The sequence below is a fragment of the Narcine bancroftii genome, chromosome 5 (assembly GCF_036971445.1).
Source record: "Narcine bancroftii isolate sNarBan1 chromosome 5, sNarBan1.hap1, whole genome shotgun sequence".
Classification (NCBI taxonomy): domain Eukaryota; kingdom Metazoa; phylum Chordata; class Chondrichthyes; order Torpediniformes; family Narcinidae; genus Narcine; species Narcine bancroftii.
In genome coordinates, this window is record NC_091473.1 from 50691983 (window position 1) to 50715448 (window position 23466).

Genomic DNA, 23466 nt, shown 5'->3' on the forward strand with positions numbered 1-23466 from the left:
ATGCCAGTTGTAAAAGTTTGCTGATAATACCACTGTTGTTGGCAGAATCACAAACAGCAATGAGGAAGCATACAGGATGGAGATAGAGTCAAGAACTTCAAATTCCTGGGTGTCAACATCCCCAAGGATCTGTCCTGGAGCCTCTACATTGATGCAATCACAAGGAAGGCTTGCCAGCGACTATAGTTTGTGAGGTATCTGTGGAGATTTGGTATGTCATTGAAGACTCCTGTAAACTTCTACAGGTGTACCATGGAGAGCATTCTGGCTGGTTGCATCACTGCCTGGTATGGAGGCACCAACTCTCAGGACAAGAATAAACTCCAGAGGGTTGTTAACTGGGCCTGCCGCATCACAGGCACCAGACCATTCCATCAAGGACATCTACATGAGGCAGTATCTTAAAAAAGCAGTCTCTATCCTCAAAGACCCCCACCACCCAGGCCATGCCCTTTTCACTCTGCTACCATCAAGGAAAAGGTACAGGAGCTTAAAGATGATCACTCAGTGGCTCAAGGACAGCTTCTTCCCCGCTGCCATCAGATTCCTGACTAATCAATGAAGCAAAGGCACTGCTTTATCTTTTGTGCACTACTCTTGTTATTATTTTTTTATTGTCATAAGATAGTTATAAATATGTGTGTTTGCACTTTGATGCTGCTGCAAAATATTGAATTTCATGATTTGGTCATGATAATAAATCCTGATTCTGATCAGTGAGAACAGAGCATATTAACATAACATAACAATTACAGCACGGAAACAGGCCATTAGGCCCTTCTAGTCCGCACCGAACCAAACACCCCTCTCTAGTTCCACCTCCTTGCACAATGCCCATAACTCTCCATCTTCTTCTCATCCATATACCTGTCCAACCTTTTCTTAAATAATACAATTGACTCCGCCGCCACTATTTCTCCCGGAAGCTCATTCCACACGGCTACCACTCTCTGAGTAAAGAAGTTCCCCCTCATGTTACCTCTAAACCTCTTCCCCTTAATTCTTAACTCATGTCCTCTTGTTTTAATCTTTCCTCCTCTTAACGGAAATAGTCTATCCACATCCACTCTGTCTATCCCTTTCATAATCTTAAATACTTCTATCAAATCCCCTCTCAACCTTCTACGCTCCAAAGAATAAAGACCTAATCTGTCCAATCTCTCCTTATACTCCAGATGCTTAAACCCAGGTAACATTCTGGTAAACCTTCTCTGCACTCTCTCCACTCTGTTTATATCCTTCCTATAATTAGGCAACCAGAACTGCACACAAAACTCCAAATTAGGCTGCACCAACGTCTTATACAATCTCAACATCACCTCCCAACTCCTATATTCCATGCAATGATTGATAAAGGCCAGCATACTAAAAGCCTTCTTCACCACCCTATTCACGTGAGTTTCTACCTTCAGGGAACGATGTACCGTTACTCCTAAATCTTTCTGCTCTTCTGTATTCCTCAATGCTCTCCCATTTACCACATATGTCCTATTCTGATTCTTCTTACCAAAATGAAGCACCTCACACTTATCAGCATTAAATTCCATCTGCCATTTTTCAGCCCATTTTTCTAAGCAGCCCAAATCCCTCTGCAATCCTTGAAAACCTTCTTCATTATCCACTATTCCACCTATCTTAGTATCGTCTGCATATTTACTAATCCAATTCACCACCCCATCATCTAGATCATTAATGTATATAACGAACAACAATGGGCCCAATACAGATTCTTGAGGCACACCACTGGTCACCGGCCTCCAACCTGACAGACAATTATCCACTACCACTCTCTGGCCTCTCCCTTTCAGCCAATGTTCAATCCATTTGACTATCTCAAAATTTATACCTAAAGACTGCACCTTCCTAACTAACCTTCCATGTGGTACCTTATCGAAGGCCTTACTGAAGTCCATATAGACAACATCCACTGCGCTACCCTCATCCACATTCCTAGTCACCTCTTCAAAAAATTCAATCAGATTGGTCAAACATGACCTTCCTCCCACAAATCCATGTTGAGTGCTCCTGATCAGACCCTGTCTATCCAGATGTTTATAAGTACTATCTCTAAGAATTTTCTCCATTAATTTACCTACCACAGACGTCAAACTTACAGGCCGATAGTTGCCAGGCTTCCTCCTTGAACCCTTTTTAAATAACGGAACCACATGCGCAATGCGTCAATCCTCCGGCACTATCCCCATATCTAATGACATTTGAAAAATTACCGCCAGAGCCTCTGCTATTTCCTCCTTCACTTCTCTCAATGTCCTGGGGAAGATCCCGTCTGGTCCCGGAGACTTATCCACCTTTATATTCTTCAAAAGCCTTAAAACTACACCTTTTGTAATCTCTATATTCCCCATATTTACCCAATTTGCTTTTTTTATCCCACATCTCCCAATATCCTTCTCCTTAGTGAATTGTGGGTGGCATGTTGATAATTGCTGCTTCTTTCTCATCCAACATTCGTGATGGTGGGGAGAGTTTTTCTTGTGATATATTGGGCTGAGTCCACTACCTATTTCGGGGTTAGATAGACTGGGTCTATATTCCTTGTAGTGAGGGGGCTTAGAGATGACCTTATTGAGCTGTATAAAATCATGAGGGGCATTGGAAAGTGAATACCATAGTCCTTTTCCCAGGGTAGACTATTCTAGAACTAGGAGGCATAGGTTTAAGATCAGAGATGAGATATTTAGGAGGGACCTGAATGCAATGTTTTCACTCAAAGGATGGTGTGAGCTGCCAGAGTGGGGTATATATGATGGTCTGAGCCACATTCAACTTTACACGTTTACCTGGGAATAGGATCTGAAAACTGTTTAAGAAAGGATAATTAATATTCTGATTAATATTTCAGATGTTTCAATCATTTTTAATGACTGAAGTCATGATGTTAAATCTTCATTTGCAATTACATGTTATCAGAGGAAATAATAAAAACATGTCAGATGAAGATGTAGAAGTTGGTACAATTACAATGTTCAAAAGACATTTAGAGAGATATTGGGACAAGGATGGGTTTAGAAATATGCAAAATTCAGTCAAATGAGTCTACCCCAGAATGCCAACTTGGTTGGTATGTCCATGTTGGGCTGAAGGACTTTGATTTGTTGAGGAAAAATCCTGCCCAATGGAACCTGATTGAGGATGTAGTTTTTTTGTGGTCGTGGGTGGAGCAGTTCCTGTGGAGCAGTGATGCACCCGACAGGATGCTTTCAGTGATGCATTTCAGTTTTTAAGGGATGCAAATGGTGTGCCAAATTTCCTCTATGTTCCTTCTGTTCTCTGCTTATCATGTTTCACTCTCTGTTCCTGCAGGTCTCCACAAGATTTTGGGTCAGTCATTGCCCAATTCCTTTGTGACCCTTATTATTTTTAAGCTTTGGAACTTTTTCAGCTAGGCCATCTTACAGAGTGTTGTCCAGTTTATCAAGACACCTTGCATCTAGTCCAAAGGGAAATAGATTAAATCCAGCCATAGTTCTTGGTTACTGTACAATGTACATTGTGTTGATGGTCATGTTTGGCTGAAATTCCTGTGTGTACTACTGACCACCATTGATTCCCATTGAAGCAAATTTCCTCACCCATTCTCTTCAGCAATCAAGGTCATCAGTAAAATGAGGAGAGAATTGGTGGCTGAACAGAAGCCATTGATGTATTAAAATACAAACTGTTTCTTTCCTTCTGCAAGAAAATTGGAATTTATGGTTTGTTTCGCAGGTTTAACGGGTGTCCTATCATTCCTGTTGCCGCCAAACCTGGAGGACCAGATGCTCCAGAGATGGAGACTCCACAGGGCATTTCTGACCTCATTGATGTAAGCATATCTTTTCTCAACATATAGAGATATATAAAATCATGAGGGTCATAGATAAGACGTAGTCTTTTTCTCAGGGAAGTAGAGTTAAACTAGAGGGCCCGGATATAAGGTGACACAGTTAATGAAATGGTATTACAGCATCAGTGGTTTGGGTTCAAGTCCATCGCTATCTGCAAGGAATTAGTATGTTCTTCCTGCATCCGTGCAGGGTTCCTTTGGGTGCTCTTGTTTCTTAAATCATTCCAAACATGTATGGGGTAATAGGTCAATTGGTCACATGAGTGTATTTGGGTGGTGTGGGCTCATGGGCCAAAGGGGCTGTCTCTTTAAATTAAAATTTAAAAAAAATTGAGAGTGGAAAGATTTAAGAAGAATTCTTTTTATGCAGTGATGGGTACAGGATTGAGTTGTCAAAAACAGTAGTTGAGTTGGGTAGTTGAATTAGAATGTTTCAAAGACACTAAGATAGGTGCTTAAATTGGAAATGATTAGAGGGATATGGGCCAAATTCAGGCAAACGTGGCTGTTTTCAAGTTAGTCAACTTAAATGGCATAGACAAGTTGTTCCATGCTGTAAAAGTCTGAATAAACCTTTCAGTTTATCCTTGAGGCATCTTGAAAACGGTTCCTAAAATGAAAAAATATCATATTTTATATTCAGTAACTTTATTTTCCGATTCTTTTGGTACTCAGAATCTTTCTGAGATGTATAATGAAATTATTTGAGAGTGCAAGACAATGGCTCAGAATGTGAACAGAGTGTGCTGATATAAAGGAGTGAGGAACCCCTTAAACTAGCTCACAATAACTGAGGGCAAGGACTGAATGTGGGAATTAGCACCTTGGACTCTCTGCAGTGTATGATATTTTTAATGGGATACAAGCATTAAATGTACCTCAGGACAAGAGAAAAAAAATACATTGGAAAAGGGTTGGAACTTTTCACCAATCAAATAGAATTTGAGTGATCTATATCTCAATATTTAGCTAACTTGTGTTGTTAACTGAGCTTCATTTGACCTGAACACCTACATCTATGTTCGCATTCCAGTAGTACCGAGGGAATATTAAACTGTTGGGGGTGCCATCATTCAAATAGATGTTAAACCAAAGCTACATCATCTCTTGCATGGATATGAAAGTAATACCAAGGCTGTATTTCAAAGAAGGGAGTCGATGTTATTCTTGGTATCCTGGCTAATATATCCCTCATTCAACTTTAAAATATTATCTGGTGACTAGAAATGGACTGCATGATTCATATATTAAAGTGGTGATTGCACTTGAAAAATACTTAATTGGTTGTATTATTACCATGTGTATACTTTATATATTGTCAGAGTACATTCATGACATCACAAACAACCCTGAGACTCTTTTTCCTGCAGGCAAGGCAGAATTACCACTTAGGCAGTGCAAAAAAACTAAACATCATGTACACATACAAAACAAATAAAGTGATGTAAACAACTGACTGTGTAAAACAGAAAGGGAAAACAACAATAAAATGCAAAAGTAAGAGTGCTTAAATGAGTCCCTGATTGAGTTTGTTGTTCAGGAGTCGATGGTGGAGAGGTACCAGCTGTTCCTGAACCTGGTGGTGTGACTCTTGTGGCACCTAGACCTTTTTCTTGCAGCAAGAATAGAATGTGTGCTGGGTGGTGTGATCCTTGATGATTGCTGCTGCTCTCCGATGCCAGCATTCCCCATAGATGTTCTTTTTTTAAATTTTTTTAATTTTTCACACTATAAACCATATTGACCAAGATACATACAGACATTTTTCTTCTTAAATATATACAGTGTCGTTTTCTCCCCTTTTGTCACTTAATAAAAATAAACAAGAAATTTTACTGAGTCAGTTCTTTTCGTTATCTTCTCCTTCTGTCATTTTAGGTGGTGGAAGTCCATGGAAGGATTTCTCTATTGTATTTCATGTATGGCTCCCATATTTGTTCGAATATTGTAATGTTATTTCTTAAATTATATGTTATTTTTTCTAATGGAATACATTTATTCATTTCTATATACCATTGTTGTATTCTCAAGTTGTCTTCTAATTTCCAGGTTGACATAATACATTTTTTTGCTACAGCTGGGCCTATCATAACAAATCTTTTTTGTGCTCCTTCCAAATCGAGTCCAAATTCTTTGTTTCTTATATTACTTAGGAGGAAGATCTCTGGGTTTTTTGGTATATTGCTTTTTGTGATTTTATTTAATATCTGGTTTAGATCTTCCCAAAATTTTTCCACTTTCTCACATGTCCAAATTGCATGAATTGTTGTTCCCGTTTCCTTTTTACAGCGAAAACATCTGTCTGATACTGTTGGGTCCCATTTATTTAACTTTTGAGGTGTGATGTATAGCCTGTGTATCCAGTTATATTGTATCATGCGTAAAACAAATTACCAACTACCAAAACTAATATTGACGCAAAATCAGCTAATCCCTTTCACAATAGATAACCTTTCCTTTAGAGAATGGGAGAGAAAAGGGATCAAAAGAATAGAAAATTGTTTTTCGGAAAATAAATTATTATCCTTTGAACAAATGAAAGATAAATATAATATAACTCACGATACAATGTTTGCATACTACCAACTGAAAACCTACTTGAAGGACAAATTGGGAAACAGTCTGAGGTTACCAGAAGGAAGCAATTTTGAATATGTGATTACAGACACAATGATAATTAAAAAATTTGTAACAAACATGTACATCAAACTGCAAGAAAAGGAGAACGAGGAAACAAACGGTAAACCTAAACAAAAATGGGAACAAGATCTAAACATAAAGATAAAGAATGAAAGATGGGAGAAGCTATGCTCCGGAACTATGAGAAATACAATATACACGAGGTTACCCCATAGATGTTCTTGATGGTGGGGAGGATTTTGCCTGTGATGTCCTGGGCTGTGTCCACTACCTTTTGCAGGGCTTTACGCTCAGAGGTATTGCTGTCCCCATACCAGACAGTGATGCAACCAGTCAGCAAACTTTCTCCACACATCTTTAAAAATTTGCTAGGTTTTCTGATGTCATGCAAACCCTCCGCAAACTTCTGAGGAAGTAGAGGCACTGACGTGCTTTCTTCACAATGCCATTAGTATGCTGGGACCAAGAAAGATCCTCTGACTCTCAAGAACTTAAATTTGCTCATCCTTTCTACCTCCACCTCTGGATCATACACATCTGATTTTTCCTTCCTGAAGTCTACAATCAGCTCCTTGGTTTTGGTGGCATTAAGTGCGAGGTTGTCGTTGGTGCACCATTTGGCTGTTTTGAATCTCCCTCATGTATGCTGACATATCATTTTCTTTTTAGACAACCCACTACCATGATATTGTCAGCAAATTTGTAGATGATGTTATTGTTGTACCAAGCCCCACAGTCATAGGTGTAAAGCGAGTAGAGCAGGGGGCTAAGAATGTAACCCTGTGGTGTTCTGCTACTGATGGAGATTGTGGAGGAGATGTTCTTACAATACTCAATGATTGTGGTCTGTAGGTGAGGAAATCAGGGATCCATTTACACAGTGTTGAGTCCCAGGTCTTGGAGTTTGCTGATCAGTTTTGAGAGGATAATGGTGTTAAAAGCCAAACCATAATCGATAAAGAGCATCCTGATATATGCATATTTGCTGTCCAGATGTTCCAGGGCTTTGTGTAGAGCCAATGAGATGGCATCTGCCATAGACCTGTTGCTACATTAGGGGAATTGGAATGGATCCATGTCGCTGCTCAGGCAGGAGCTGATGTGCTTCAATACCAGCCTTTCAAACCACTTCATCACTATTGATGTGACTGCCATTGGTCGATAGTCACTAAAGCAGGTTACCACACTCTACTTGGGCACCGTTACGATTGACACCTGCTTAAAACAAGTGGGTACCATGCCCTGCTGGAGTGAGATGATGAAGATCTTTGCGAACACGGTGGTAAAATGGTCATCACTGATTTTTAATACTTTGTCTGGAACTCCATCCAGGCCAGATGCTTTCCTTGGATTCACTCTCCTGAAGGCAGCCTGCCTGCCATCCTCAGATACGGATAGGAGAGGATCATCACGGAACATGGATGACACTTGTTCTTCTAGTGGAATCGGCATAGAAGGGATTGAGTTTGTCTGGGAGTGAAGCTTTACTGTTTCCTGCAGCACCAGATTTTGTTTTGAAGCAGGTTATGTCATTTAAGCACTGGCACAACTGAGGGAAGAGAAGGTTTATTTTATATACTGTACCTTGATACAGTCTTGAACTTACAAAATGACAGATTCAATCTGAGGTAATCAATATATAAGTCTCACTGAGATTCAATAGTATAATAAAAGGAGGAAATTGATGAAATACTCAGCAGGTCTGGCAGCATCTGTGGAAAAAGAACAAATTCATTCAGGCTTCCATCCATTCAAGGAATCTTGCACCTTTAAATCTATGCAGGCTTTCTCCAGCTAATCCATACATGCCCAAGTGACTGCTAATTTTGTCCCTGAGTATTGTCAACCATCTTTTGCCACTATTGAAGTCAACAGACTAGTTTGCAGTGTATCATTGCACCTTTTTATTTAAATATGTATTTAACATGTACAATTTTCCATTCTTTTAGCACCACCCCAATATCCATCACTGTTTGGATATAATTGCCATGGCCTCTACAATTTCCTCCAGCAATTTTGGGAAGCTTCCAATTTGGACCAGACTATTAATCCACTACAAGGACAGTTAGCCTTTTTGCTCCATCCTTTCATAAATATTTAGCTCGCTCAGAATCATTACTACATGTATATTTATACATGTACAAAGAAATTGATCAGCCAGATGAAGAAAATGTATTCCTGTTGCGGGAGGGATTGAATTTAACTCATGCAATACGCAAATCTATCTCATTCTGGAGACAAGTGAACTTAGCTTGTCCCATCCCAGAGACAAGTGAACTTAGCTTGTCCCATTCTAGTAATATCAGGAAATACTAACTCATCTAAAGAATATTAGATATGTGGTCATCTCCACCTCCCCAACAAAAACAAATGTAATTAATTTAAATTTACTAAAATCCATTTGGACTAAGGCAGGATGATGGAGTTCAGATAAAATCAGAAGTGAATAGGGAGCCAGGGCTGGGAAGATGAATGATTTGCTTTGACTTTTTTGCAAACTCAAGTTTAGGTAGAATGAGTTTATAACTGGATTCCTGTTTGTTTTTGCTGTCTGAGAATTTGACAAGTTCACCATTGCACTTGACAATTCAAATGATCTTATGATATACACAAGCAGCAGCTGTGAACTGATAATGGAATTACTAGTTGCATTTCAAGCAGAGGTAACTTGATTGAAATGTGATGCCTATTTTTTTTTATGAAGTGTACTCTGTCTCTGCATTCTTTGTATCTTCATGACCCTTGTTATTTCTCCTCTGCACCCCCTCCCCCTGCCACAGCTCCTGATATCACAGACGTACATGCCAAAACGTGATCCCTCTGGTTCCTTCCTCATGGCAGCTGACCACTGTTTCTCCATCAAAGGTCAGGGCACCGTGATGACAGGGACCATCCTCTCTGGATCCATCAGTGTCAACGACAGCGTGGAGATCCCATCCCTCAAGGTAACATGTTCAAAGAACATTCTCTTCATGTGAATGAAGAGCTGCTTTCAGAGTCCAGTTTTCTGGTTTCTTACAGACAGGAAAGTTTTAATCTGCCAGAGCTAGGGCTATTTTGCAGCCATTTAAAGTTTGTTTCATTTTATATTTACTTATAAATGTTTATGAACTACAGTTATGAAGAAATCTGCTGACCCAGTGGTTCAAATCGGAGAAAACAAACTCTCCATGTGTGCTTTAAAGGTAGGGACACTAATTCCATTTTTGAAGGAAAAACAAATGGATTAGTAAAATATCACAAATTCCAAACCCTACTCCAGGACTATTATAATGTGACAATTTTTAGCCCTCATTATGATGATGAATCTCTCTCTTAAATGTATCATCTTTTTTTTTCTCTCTCATGATAATTTACATTTATACAAATAGTTTATTGGTGTATTTCACATATCTGTGTATCCGCAGCAAAAAACTTGTGTTGTTAGATGTGCATTTCACAAATTTATTTGTTTTTCCTTCAAAATTGGAATTAGTGGCAATTGGGCACCTTTACTCTCTGATTTATTATATGATTGAGTTTGCAGATTTATTTCTAACTGCAGTTCATCTTTTTTTCAAAAAACAAAGCTCTGCTAAACTTTATGGCTATTTGGTGGCTAAATGTGTCTTTGCTTTAAATTGCATTGATTACAGTTTTCATCCATCTGTCCAAGAGGTCTAAGTCTATTACTTTTATTAACATCAGATTTATCAGCTGAAATTTTGTGCCACTCTCCTCTAAATGGGCTGATAGCCAACCCTATTGGTGTCATTAACACATTAAAGCCCTGAAACACAATCACTGGAAGAACCGTATTCTGTATTAGTCCTGCTCCACAATTTTCTCTCTGTCCTAAGCACACAGGTTGCGGCAGTGAGGTACTATAGCAAGCTATTTAGAATCAATAATGATCAGTATCCAAACAATATCTGATGATATTTTAACTTGTGCTGTTTCCCTTTACCAAGTGTTTAATGGTAGAAAGCTTGAAGAACTGAGTACTTCAGGCAGGAGTGCTACATTGACTATAGATCTTTTGGTGTTAAATCTGGCTATTGTGCCCTCACTAGTGTTTGAAAAATGTCAAATAGTGTGGATTTTTTGATTTTTGTTCAGGGAAAGTTGCGTATTTTATAAGCAATATAATATTCTCCAGAGATAACATGTTATATACTAAGCTAAATGCCTGCTTACAACTTCTCTCATATTAACCTATTAATTCACTTCACATCAAGCTGAAGAATTGAATTGTTTATTGTCACATAGAGTGAAAAGCTTTGTTTTTCATGCTATCCAGGCAAGAGAATTGTATAGTGCAACAACAAATACTATAAATGTGATGCAATGCAGGGAATAGTCTTATAGCAAGTCGAATAGTGCACGGTTTCAGGAAAATACCATCAAAAATCAGTGCAAGGACATCATCTTTTGCCAGTTCGATAACAGCAGGAAATAAACTATTCCTGAATTTGGAAGTTCGTGTCTTCAAGCAAATGTGTATTGTGCCCAGTGGAAGAAGAGAGAAGAGCGTGATTGGGGTGCGATGAATAATGTCAGCACCTCTTCTGAGACAACAGGAGGTATTGAGAGTCGATGGAGTGGATGTTAGTTTGAAAATGGGACATCACAGAATGAGCCTTTAGGTCCATGCAGTTGTGTTGATCTATACAAACTTGCGTCAATCAGTTCTTCCCTCTCTCACAGCGCATAACCTTACACTTTTTCTTACAGCCACGTGCCAATTTAAGAGTTTTTCAATTACTCTATTGTATCAGCTGCAACACCACCCATAGCAATGCATTTCAGGCACCCACAACTCCGTGCGTAAGAAAAAAGAAAACAAGACTATCTCTGACATCTACCCTAAACTTTCCTCCACTCACCTTAAACAGATGCCCTCTGGTATTGACTATTGCCACCCTGTAAAAATGCTCCTGTGCTACATTCACAGTTTCTTGCAGTCTTGGCAAACCACTTTTCATACCTGCTCTGATATTTTTTATTAAGATATTTTCTATGATATAATAGTTGGAGAGAGCCGGGTACATCAGGCTTCTGAGAATGTTGAGATTCTGATATGCTTTCCTGTAACGTTGATGAGGTTGGACCAGGGCAGGTTGCTAGTGATACGTACTCTGAAGAACATGAAGTCCTTCACAGGGGCGTCCACGTCACTCCTTTTCCTGAAGTCAACGACCAGCTCCTTTGTTTTGCTGACATTGAGGAAGAGATTGTTCTCCTGGCACCTTTCCACCGTACTCTCAATCTCCTTCTTTCTTGTCGTTGCTTGATATACGTACTACCATCATCTGCAACCTTGTAGATGGAGTTAAAGCAGTGTTAGGCCACATAGTTGTGAGTCTGCAGAGTATAGTAAGAGGCTGCATGCAGGAGTTCAGAAATATTATGGAGGGGGTGTGTCACCAATTCCCACTGCTTGGATCAACAGGTCAAAGGTCCAGTTGGAGAGGGGGATGCTGATACCTATGTCTTTTTGTTTGGGACTGGTATTGAAGACAAAGCTACAATCTATAAATAATGCTAACTGCTCTCCATTTAAAACTGGGAGGATTTTTTTTTTAACAGGATCTTGGGGAATGAGGTTTCAGCAGGGATATTTAACTGCACATAGAGTAGGGGGCAAAATTGTTGTTGAGCCAAATTCATTCTCACTGAACAAACATTTCCACCTGGATGCATGGGGGAGTGGGAGTCTAGAACTCAAGCCAACTGTGTACAGCAATAAAAACAAAATGCTGGAAATACTCAATGATTAAGGAAGCATCTTCTGGAAAAAGGAAATCACAGATTGAACACATTGGGTTCATTCCCGCCAGTCTGATCATTGACCTGAAACAGTAAATCTGGTTCCCATGCTATAGATGACCTGCTGAATATTTTCAGCATTTTGATTTTATTTAAATTTCCAGCATCTGTATTTGCTTTTGGCTCTCCACACACAGAGTGGGAGAAGTTACTTCATTGAATAGAGAAGCACAAAAGCTGCAGATGTTGAAACCTTGGGCAAACAATTATCTGCTGGAGGAACACAGCAGGTCAGGCAGCATCCAACAGTTGAAATTTTAGCATCTTATTGCTTTAGGAGACTGAGCACCTGTGGGTCTGGTATTTTTAACAATTGCCTCCCATGGAATATTGAACATTTCCCTAGATTTAAAAGTTTATTTGAATTAATAGAATGCTGATCAGCTTTTGGGCATGTTCAGTGTTTGGGGGGGGGGGGGGGGTCGTCACAGTGACATAGTAAAACTGCTGCCTCACAGCTCCAGTGACCTAGGTTCAATGTTGACCTTTGGTGTTGACTTTGTGGAGTCTTAATGTTCCTGTGACTGCATGGGTTTCGTCAGTGTGCTCTATTTTCCCCCTGATATCCCAAAGATGTGTATGATGGAAAATTAGATGGTCATTGACAATGTTCCTCATGTACAGCAAAGAGGTATAATCTAGAGCAGTTGATGGCTATGTGCGAGAATAAAATAGGATTAGTATAAATGGGCGTTTGATGGGCATCAAGGTTGATAGGCCTGTTTGCATGTAGTATCAGTGAACATACAACATTACAGCACAGACCATTCAGCCCTCAATGTTGTGCTGACCTATGCAAACCTACTCCACAAACTAAATCTTCCCTACGTCACACCAATAACCCTCCATTTTTCCTGCACCCAGGTTTTGTCTTTTAAATGTCCCTATTGTACCAGCCTCCACCACTACCCCTGGCAATACATTTCCAGGCACCCACTACTCAGCGTGTAAATAACAAAAAAAAATATTTACCCCTGATATCTCCTTTAAACGTTCCTCCCCTCACCTTGTATTCATGTCTTCTGTTATTTGCTATTCTCACCTCAGAGAAAAGGTGCTGGTTGTGTGTCTCATGTGTCTCATAATCTTGTAAAGCCCTCTCTAAACCTTTGCTCCAAAGATAAATCCTTAGTTTTGTTAACCTTGAAATGATTTCCAATCCAGACAACATCATGGTAAATTTCCTCTGCACCCTCTCCATAGCTTCCACATCTTCCTGAGGCAACTAGAACTGAATACAATATTCCAACTGTGGTCTAGCCAGAGTTTTATAGAGCTGCAAAATTACCTCACGGCTCTTGAACTCAATCCACTGACTAATGAAGGCCAGTATACTTTAAGCCTTCTTAACTACCAAATCAACCTGTGCGACAACCTAGAGAGATCTATGGATTTGGACCCCAAGGTCCTAATGTTCTTTCACACTATTAAGAATCTTGCCATTGACCATGTTCTCAGCTTTAAAAATGCATCACTTCACACTTATCAGAATTGAACTCCATCTATCACTTGTTTATAACCCCCGTTTGCTGGAGAGAACAGCAAGGACCAAATGCAACATTTCCAAGTGTGCCAAGGATATGAAATGAAGTGGGAATCTGAATGGTGATGAAGGTGCAACAAAACTTCAAGGAGAAACTGACAAGCCAAGTAAGTGGGCAAAAATGCAGCAGATGGAATACAATGTGGAAAAATATAACGTCAACCACTTTTGAGGAAATGTTGAAGACAAAAGAGACCGTGGATGCTGAAATCTGGAACTAAAAAAATCAACATTGGAAGAACTTTGCCCATCAACCAACATCTTTAGAGGCAAAAGGTTCCAGTTGTTGTTTTGGGTTGGGATCCTGCATCAAGATTGAGAGGAAAGAGGAATGTCTGCCAGCGTGTAGCAGTATGAGAGGGTGGCATGGGATTGAGGCTGATAGGTGGAATCAGATGGGGATGGATGATGGGCAGGTGGAAGCAAGTTGGCGGGGGAGAGTAAGATGGGAGATGTGAACAAAAGGAGAAGAAAACTTAGAGGGCAAGTGCGAGTATGTTGAAGGAGAACTTGGTGGGGTGGGGGGGGGTGCGGAGGTGCGAGTTACTAGAAATTTTGTTGTAGATTACCAAAGTGGGATATAAGATGTTGTGTTTGGATCTCAGTAGCAATGGAGAATGCCAAGAAATAAAAAAAGGAACGAGAAATAAAATAACATAGCCAAAAACTCAAGGTGGCTGTGGCAGAGTGCAAGTGTTCCACCAAACAATCACCTGATCTATGCTGGGTTTCACTGCTAAAGAGCAGGCAATGTGACAAGCATTGAATGCAGTAGAGCAGATTGGAAGAGGTGGAGGTGAAACTGTGCCTCATCTCAACTGTGACTGTTTAGGTGTATGGATGATGGTAAGGGAGGAAGTGAAGGGATAGGTGTCAGAAGCTGGTGGGGCGAAAGGTGAGGATCAGTGTTGATGTGGATGTGAAAGAAATGTGTGTGAGGGCTCTGGAAGAGGCAGACATTTCAGAAGCTAATGCTAAATTATCTGAATTCAAAATGCTTCTTAAATATTATTTTTAGTTTATAGATACAACACAGTAACAGGCCCTTCTGGCCCATTGGTTTGCACCACCCAAATACACCCATCTGACCAATTAACCAACTAACTCCATAGACTTTGGAAGCTGGGTGGAAATCCGAGCACCCAGAAGAAATCCACGCAGACACAGGGAAAACATGCACACTCCTTACAGACAGCAGAGGATTTTAACCTGGATTGCTGGTGCTGGAATAACGTTACCCTAACCGTGCTGCCCTAATAATGATAACTAATTGGGAAATGTTGATATTCAAAGTAATTTAGGTGTCCTTGTGGATCAAGTCACCATTTAGGAAAACAAATTGTATGTTGGACTTCAATGTAAGAGGATTTGAGAACAAGAAGCAAGAATTCTTTCTGCATTTCTCCACTAATATTGAGTTTTAATGACATTACAGCTGTTATAATTACAGATTAAAGGATAAATTCTTTTTCTTTGGCTTGGCTTCGCAGACGAAGATTTATGGAGGGGGTAAATGTCCACGTCAGCTGCAGGCTCGTTTGTGGCTGACAAGTCCGATGCGGGACAGGCAGACACGGTTGCAGCGGTTGCAAGGGAAAATTGGTTGGTTGTGGTTGGGTGTTGGGTTTTTCCTCCTTTGTCTTTTGTCAGTGAGGTGGGTTCTGTGGTCTTCTTCAAAGGAGGTTGCTGCCCGCCGAACTGTGAGGCGCCAAGATGCACGGTTTGAGGCGATATCAGCCCACTGGCAGTGGTCAATGTGGCAGGCACCAAGAGATTTCTTTAGGCAGTCCTTGTACCTCTTCTTTGGTGCACCTCTGTCTCGGTGGCCAGTGGAGAGCTCGCCATATAACACGATCTTGGGAAGGCGATGGTCCTCCATTTTGGAGACGTGACTTACCCAGCGCAGTTTGATCTTCAGCAGCGTGGATTCGATGCTGTCGGCCTCTGCCATCTCGAGTACTTCGATATTGAAGAGGATAAATAAAGCTTATTCAAATACATAAAGAGTACAAGAAAGGTGAGAGTCGATATAGGATCATTAGAAAATGATGATAGAGAAATAATAATGAGAGACAAGGAGAAAACAGAGGAACTAAATAAGTTTTTCATCAGTCTTCACTGTGGAAGACATTAGTAGTGTGCCAGATGTCAGAAAGTGTACGATCATGCACTTTGGCAGAAAAAAATAAATGGGAAAAGACTATTTTCTAAATGGGGAGAAAATTGAAAGTTCCTAGATGCAAAAGGACCTGGGAATCCTTGTACAGGATAGTTTGAAAGTGAACTTGCAGTTTGAGTTGGTGGTGCAAAAGGCAAATGCGATGCTGGTATTCATTTCAAGAGGAATAGAATATTCGAGCAGGAATGTGATGCTGAAGCTTTATAAGTCACTGTTGAAACAACTTGGAATATTGTGAACAGCTTTGGGCTCCTTATTTAAGAAAGGATATGCTGACATTGGAGAAGGTTCTGATGAGGTTCACAAGGATTATTCCAGGAATGAAAAGTTTATCATATGAGGATCTCTTGCCAGCACTTGGTGTCTACTCATTGGAGTTTAGGAGAATGAGGGGAGATCTCATTGAAGCATTTTGAATGTTGAAAGGCATGGACGGAGATAATGTAGAAAGGATGTTTCCAATGAGTGCCTGTGGAGGCCAAATCATTGGATGTATTTAAGGAAAAGATTGATAGGTTTTCAATTAGCCATGGCATCAAAGGTTATGGAGAGAAGGCTTGGCAGTGGAACTGAGTGGAAAAATGGATTAGCTCATGATTTAATGGCGGGCAGACTTGGTGGGCTAAATAGTCGGTTTCTGATCCCATGTCTTATGGTATTTTGGTCTCCTTGACAGAGAAGGTACACTAGCTACAGATGTGATATGAGGAGATATTAGGTAAGCTTAACCTCCTTCTCTGAAGTTTAGAAGAATGAGAGATTACTCAATTGAATGACAGAATTACTAGAGAGCATACCATGGTAGGTATCAGATGATGTCCCCTGGCTGAGAAATCTAAAATTTGTGTCTACAGTCTCAATGTAAGGAGTAAGCTGCCCAATAAGGAGAAATATCTTCACTCAGAGGGTGCTGACTCTTGATTCTAGGATTGGTAGAACTTTGAAGGATGTTGAAGACATTTGAAACACGAACTTGATAGGATTCTGTACATTAATGAATTGAGGAATATGGAGAGAGGGCAGGAAATGACGTGAATTGAGACAGGTTTGAAGAATTGAAGAACCTTTTCGTAATTCTGTGACCACTCCAATTAAGCTGTCTGTGACAATTAACCAGATTAAAGACACTTTGGGAAAAAAAATATTTTGTTGTATTCTCATTGGCATGTCCTGTTAGTAATAAAAATTTGTTTAACCCAACAGCACCAGGGACCCATTTTATTGTTGGTTCTTGGAGTTCATAGCAGCTTACCCAACGTTCCCAGAACCTACAGGGAATACTGCTGACTGGGTAGGAAGCAGCAGAGGTTGTCTTGTTTGGCAGATGTAGCTGATAACAAGCATTGAAATGGAAGTGTGTGTTTGGTTCCAGTGGCTTCATTAATTGGAGAGCCAGGGTGTTGGGGTTGCAGGGGGACAAGCAGTGAACCTGGACTGTTGAGATGTATTGCTGTGCATCTAGCTGACTGTAATTACCATCTGGCAATGATTACTTGTGCTAACAGAGAAAAATCATTAGATTCTGCGATCGTAGCAAAAAAAGCCATTAAAGCAATCACAGTGTAGATTGGTGGGATTGTATTTGGCCTACTGAGGTTTTTGTTTTACTGTGCAGTTGATTTTGTAAATTAACTGTAAATTGATTTGAATATTTCCAGTACACAGCGATGAAATCTCCTTGTGCTTTTGAACATTGTTTTAACTCTTTGTAGTTAATCCCTAATTTTATTTGAAATTTAAGGATGGTTGCAAGGAGGATGTTACCGGGTGAGATTGGAACCAGGGATCACAGTCTCAGGATGGGGGTCAAGATATTTAAGACTGAAAAATTATTTATTCTTCGGTTGGCGTACCATGCAATTCTTTAACACTGAGTAATGTGGGGGATAAATTGCTGAATGTATTTAAGAATGAGTTAGATAAGTTTTGAGATGCAGAGGGCATCAGTGGGTTTGGGGAAAGAGTGAGAATATGGAACTGTGACAGGGGAATCATTTAGATTGTGCTGTGAATGGCAGAACAGGCTCCAAGGATTGGAGATTTCCTCCTGCTTCTGTTTGTAATTGAGAAACGAATTGAGAATCAGATGAATTATATCATGTAGTTTATAGTTCAGAAAGATGATGGGTTTGATGTGGTTCATTCATGTATTGAACTATTTCAACACTATCTTGAATCCCATTCTCGAAATTCTGTAAACAAGCAGCTTCATGATGCCCTTTTCCAATCCTGCACTATTCCAGTTACCTACAGTGATGGTCAGTTCTCTGTTGTCTCCACTTTAAAATTCTCCACATTGTGTCCAAATTCCTCTATCAGCATTAGTCTTTCTTTCTAACATCCTATGTTTAAACATATTCAATGTTCCATCCCTCCGAAGCACTACACAAATTTCCCAATGAAGGGTTAAGGCCCAAAACATTGACCTTCTGTTACTTTGACTGTTCCTCCATTTTTCTCAATATCTGCAGTCTTTCTTGCATGCTTCCATCTCCCTGAGAATGACTATTCATATCACCACACTTTCTTCTTTTCTTCCTTCTTCCTCGCCACTGCTTCCATTGGAGGTTGCACAAGCCCATTTATTCCCATTGCTTCTTTTAAGATCATTATTCAAAAAAAATCTCTGATAGACAAGATTTGCAGCAGCACAAGGGGCCAAGGGAGGATACGAAGCAAAACCCCTTCTCCTCATGGTGTGAGATAGGAGCCCAATCATGCAATATTTTTGGACTCAAGAAAGTGTTTTCTGATCCCCAAATTAGTGGATCTTAAAATGAGAACCATTGTCCCAGATTTACAATACTCAGGTTTTGGAAACTTTCACCTTCGAATTCAGTCACAAGAAAGATACCAAATAAGTAAACCCTGCACAATAAACAAGTCAATTGTTGTTTTTGTCAAAGACAGGAAGTATCTGAGAGAGTAAAACTTGGTTAAGATGCTGTCTTAAATAAGAAGTTTTTCAACTTTTGCTGTCTTAACTTATAAATGGAGAAAAAACATTTTGTCAAGGTCCAAAGTGCCACAAGTATTTGCAGATTCTCTTGAAAATAGCACTGCACCTTCAGGAGAGATAGGCAGAAAATATCATTCTTAAGTTTAGTTAATTCAACAGTTAAAACAATGGAAGTACAAAAATAGTCATTAAGGTCAGACCAACTTCAATGAAGGAAAACTATAGCTTAGTAAAGAATTGGTTGTTGATTTCTCTAATATAGGTCGTATGGGTGGAGGAAATTCCAAAGAGATCTCGTCCTTTCTCAAGGAAATATCAAATCATTTTCAATTGTGTTAATTGCAGTTTGGACAAGAATGTTCCCTCTACAGTCATATCCTGTAGCAGGGAAGCCAGCTGCAGTCATGCATGAAATGCTGGGAACATAAAGTTTTCATGTCTACATAGCTCAGCGTGTCCAAAGACAATCAACATAGACCCTTGCAGCAGTCAATTCTGATGTCATGGCAGGATCACCATTTGGTTAGAATTGAGACATTTTGTTGTTCATTCTTCACTTTATGTTGTGTATTAGGAAAATGTTATCTAAAACGTGAAGCTTATTTTGGCATGCCATGTCGTGCACTAGGTCATGAGTTACCTCAGAGTAAGGCAAACTCTGTGGTGTTGGTAATCCATTCATTAGGAAGTTATGGCATATAACTTCCTCATGGTGTTGACTATTTTGCAGGAATGGAAAGTTGGTGTCAGAGTGACTTTCTGAATTTGCATTGTGTGTCTTCGGGGCATAAAAAAGTGGTGTTCTGGTCCAATGAAGTTTTATGTGTAAAATTTGGCTTAAATCTTTGCCACTGTGTAATCCTCAGTCACCACCCAAATGCGCCATCTGTATCAGAGTACTTTTATTGTACACTATGAGAACAATATAGAACATTGCATAACAATAAAAAAATTTTTAAAAACACTGGATGCTGGGAGTCTGAAATCATACAGACTATGATTGCAATGCCGAATAGTTTTTGTAATTGGACTAAACCAATGAAAAATAAAGGCAGATTTTTGACCCCAAGTTCTTCAACCTTTCCACACCAGAGAGAGACTCCCCAACTCCTTACAGATTCAGTACAAGTCAGTGAAGTTACTGATGGTCATTTTGAATAGAATGTTTGGCCAATCACTGACCATTCCTACTGATAATTTGATGTTCTTGTGCAGGTGGGTGGTTACAAACTCTACACAGCAAATATTCCTGTTTTTTTTTGTGTAATTAGAATTAAAAATTGGAATCTTGGTGCAATTATTATGGTTGTTTAGAAAATTACTTCTCCCTCCAAAACAGCAATGTGATTGGCTGCTGATTCAGGTTCCTCCTGGGATCAAAGAACAGTTATTTGTTTATAGATTCATAGAGTAATACAGCATGACAACTGATCTTTTTGCTCAACTCATCTATGCTGATCAAGATATCTAAGCTAATCCCATTTGCTCACCCCATATCTCTCTAAAGCTTTCCTATCTATGATCCTGCCTCTACATCACCCCTGGCAGATTATTCTATACACACATTACCCTCTGTGTGGTGGGGGTGGGGGTGGGGGGGGGATGTTCCTCAGATCCTCTTTAAATTCTTCCTCCCTCACTTTAAACATAATGACCTCTTGTCCCAGCTGATTCAACAGACAAAAGAGACTGCAGATGCTGGAATCTGCAGCAAAAAACAAAATGGTAGAGGAACTTAGCAGGTTGAGCAGCATATTGATGAAAGGTTACAACCCAAAACATTGACAATACCTGGACCCCCTGACTTCCATCAGGCAATAGTTTTCTTTTTGCATGAGATTCTGGTATCTTTAATGTCTGTGTCTCTAATATTTCTGTGATTCTTTACTGCATCCTCTCCTTTCTTGAGCTTGGCGACTAGAACTGCACACAGGCTAGGAGGGACCCAGCCAAAAATAACACAACTGTAATTATTGAAGGAGGTTGTGTGGGGTGGCATTGTTTTTTGCAATCCCTAAGCTATTGCCCTCAGGGGAAAGACAAGTGAAAGTTGAATGTACTTAACTACATAGCTTTGAAATTCAACACACACAAATTTATAAAGAGCTTTCCCTGAATCTCATGAAACCTTGCTGACGCCTTGTGATAAATAAATGATAATATTGAAGGCAAAGTTGTGTGAATGGTGATGATATTTTAGTGACCAGGTTTGTTTTCTCCTTTTTCTAACTTTTCTGCACTTTTGTTGCTATCTTTTCTCTTTTGGGGATTATTATTTTGGTGGAAGGGGATTGGTGGGGTTTATTGAGGTGTAAATTGTAGCATGTATAACTAATTTGAATATATGATTGTCACTTTATGTATTTGGATATTAATACAAGTATGAAAATTTATATAAAATATTTAAAAAGTGCAATGCACATGGTCATAATGCAGTTCCTCCAGTAGATTATATTCCGCATCTGCATACTCTCGTGTATCTCCAAACACATTTTTTGTGTGTTCCCAATTTTGTCCTTAACCCCACTGTAAGACATGAGATTGCTGCCAAAGGAGAAGCACTTTTGCTTTAGCAGAAAGTTATTACATTAGTATCCTTGTGGAGATTATGCTACCTGCCTGCAAGATGGAATTGAATTAATATTTTTCATTGTACTGATGTCAGGATTCTGCCATTGACTGGCCATACTGCTGCTCGAATACCAATATTTAAAGTGGTCGCCCACACACTTGCCAACCTCAGCAACTACTTGAAAGCATTTGTGGAATCTGACCTGCCAGATTTGAGTCGTATGTATTTATGTCTTGGAGTTATGCTAATATATCATCATTCAGGGCCAGAGGTAGATGCTTTTGAAAGAAAAGAAAGCCTTTCATGTTCTCAGATCGTTCCAAAGCATGTTACCATTGAGGGCAGTAGTCATAGAGGACTCATTAGTTAGGAGGACAGATAGGAGATTCTGTGGACACAGTAAGGAGAACTGGATGATAGTTTACCTCCCTGGTGCTAGGATCCAGGATGTTGCTCCTCGTGTCCAAGATATCCTAAAATGGGAGGGAGATGAGCCAGAGGTCATGGTACATAGGGAAGAAGAGAGAAGAGGTCCTGAAAAGCGAGTATAGGGAGTTGAAAAGAAGAACCGCAAAGGGAGTAATCTCGGGATTACTGGCTGTGCCACATGATAGTACAAAAAGGACAAGTTGAACTTGAATCCCAGGGGACCAGGATCCTGGAGGGGACATTTGCTAAGGCTACTCAGGAAGAGTAGAAGAATGGAAGACAACAGCAAGAAGAAGGTTAGATTGCAAACAGAGAACGCTTGTAGACAGTGTTTGAGGGCGAAAAGGCAGGTAATAGAGAAGGGGGATGCTCTGTACAAAGATGGAGGGGAGATGATATAAAAGAACTTAATAGAGTTGTTTGAAAAATAGGGGCAAACAGAGACTAAGAGTGGGAAATCTCTGAAATGCATATATTTTAATGCTAGGAGCATTGTAAAGAAGGTAGATGAGCTGAGGGTATGGATTAACAAACATGTGATTGGCGGCTAACTGTTCCTGGATTTCATTGCTTTAGGTGTGATAGAATTGGAGAGGCAAGAAGGGCTGGTGTTGCATTGCTTGTCAGAGAAAATATTACAGCAGAACTGAGGCAGGATAGATTAGAGGGCTCATCAAAGAAGGCTATTTGGGTGGAATTGAGGAATGGGAAAGGGGTAGTTACACTTATAGGGATGTATTATAGACCACCAAGAAAAGTGTAGAGAACAAAACAAAGGACTCTACATCACCTTTGTTGACCTCACCAAAGCCTTCGACACCATGAGCAGGAAAGGGCTTTGGCAAATACTAGAGCGCATCGGATGTCCCCCAAAGTTCCTCAACATGATTATCCAACTGCACGAAAACCAACAAGGTCGGGTCAGATACAGCAATGAGCTCTCTGAACCCTTCTCCATTAACAATGGCGTGAAGCAAGGCTGTGTTCTCGCACCAACCCTCTTTTCAATCTTCTTCAGCATGATGCTGAACCAAGCCATGAAAGACCCCAACAATGAAGACGCTGTTTACATCCGGTACCGCACGGATGGCAGTCTCTTCAATCTGAGGCGCCTGCAAGCTCACACCAAGACACAAGAGAAACTTGTCCGTGAACTACTCTTTGCAGATGATGCCGCTTTAGTTGCCCATTCAGAGCCAGCTCTTCAGCGCTTGACGTCCTGCTTTGCGGAAACTGCCAAAATGTTTGGCCTGGAAGTCAGCCTGAAGAAAACTGAGGTCCTCCATCAGCCAGCTCCCCACCATGACTACCAGCCCCCCCACATCTCCATCGGGCACACAAAACTCAAAACGGTCAACCAGTTTACCTATCTCGGCTGCACCATTTCATCAGATGCAAGGATCGACAATGAGATAGACAACAGACTCGCCAAGGCAAATAGCGCCTTTGGAAGACTACACAAAAGAGTCTGGAAAAACAACCAACTGAA

General features: G+C 40.1%; 1 protein-coding gene across 4 annotated transcripts in view; it reads left to right on the top strand.

Moving 5' to 3' along the window:
- The window catches only part of eefsec (eukaryotic elongation factor, selenocysteine-tRNA-specific), a 494791-nt gene that overhangs the window by 175119 nt on the left and 296206 nt on the right, over positions 1 to 23466 (top strand). For all 4 annotated transcript variants that reach the window (XM_069937403.1, XM_069937404.1, XM_069937402.1 and 1 more), the window contains exons 3-4: positions 3730 to 3826; positions 9268 to 9432. In XM_069937403.1, coding sequence (XP_069793504.1) covers positions 3730 to 3826; positions 9268 to 9432 — 262 coding nt within the window. The remainder of the gene's footprint in view (positions 1 to 3729; positions 3827 to 9267; positions 9433 to 23466) is intronic.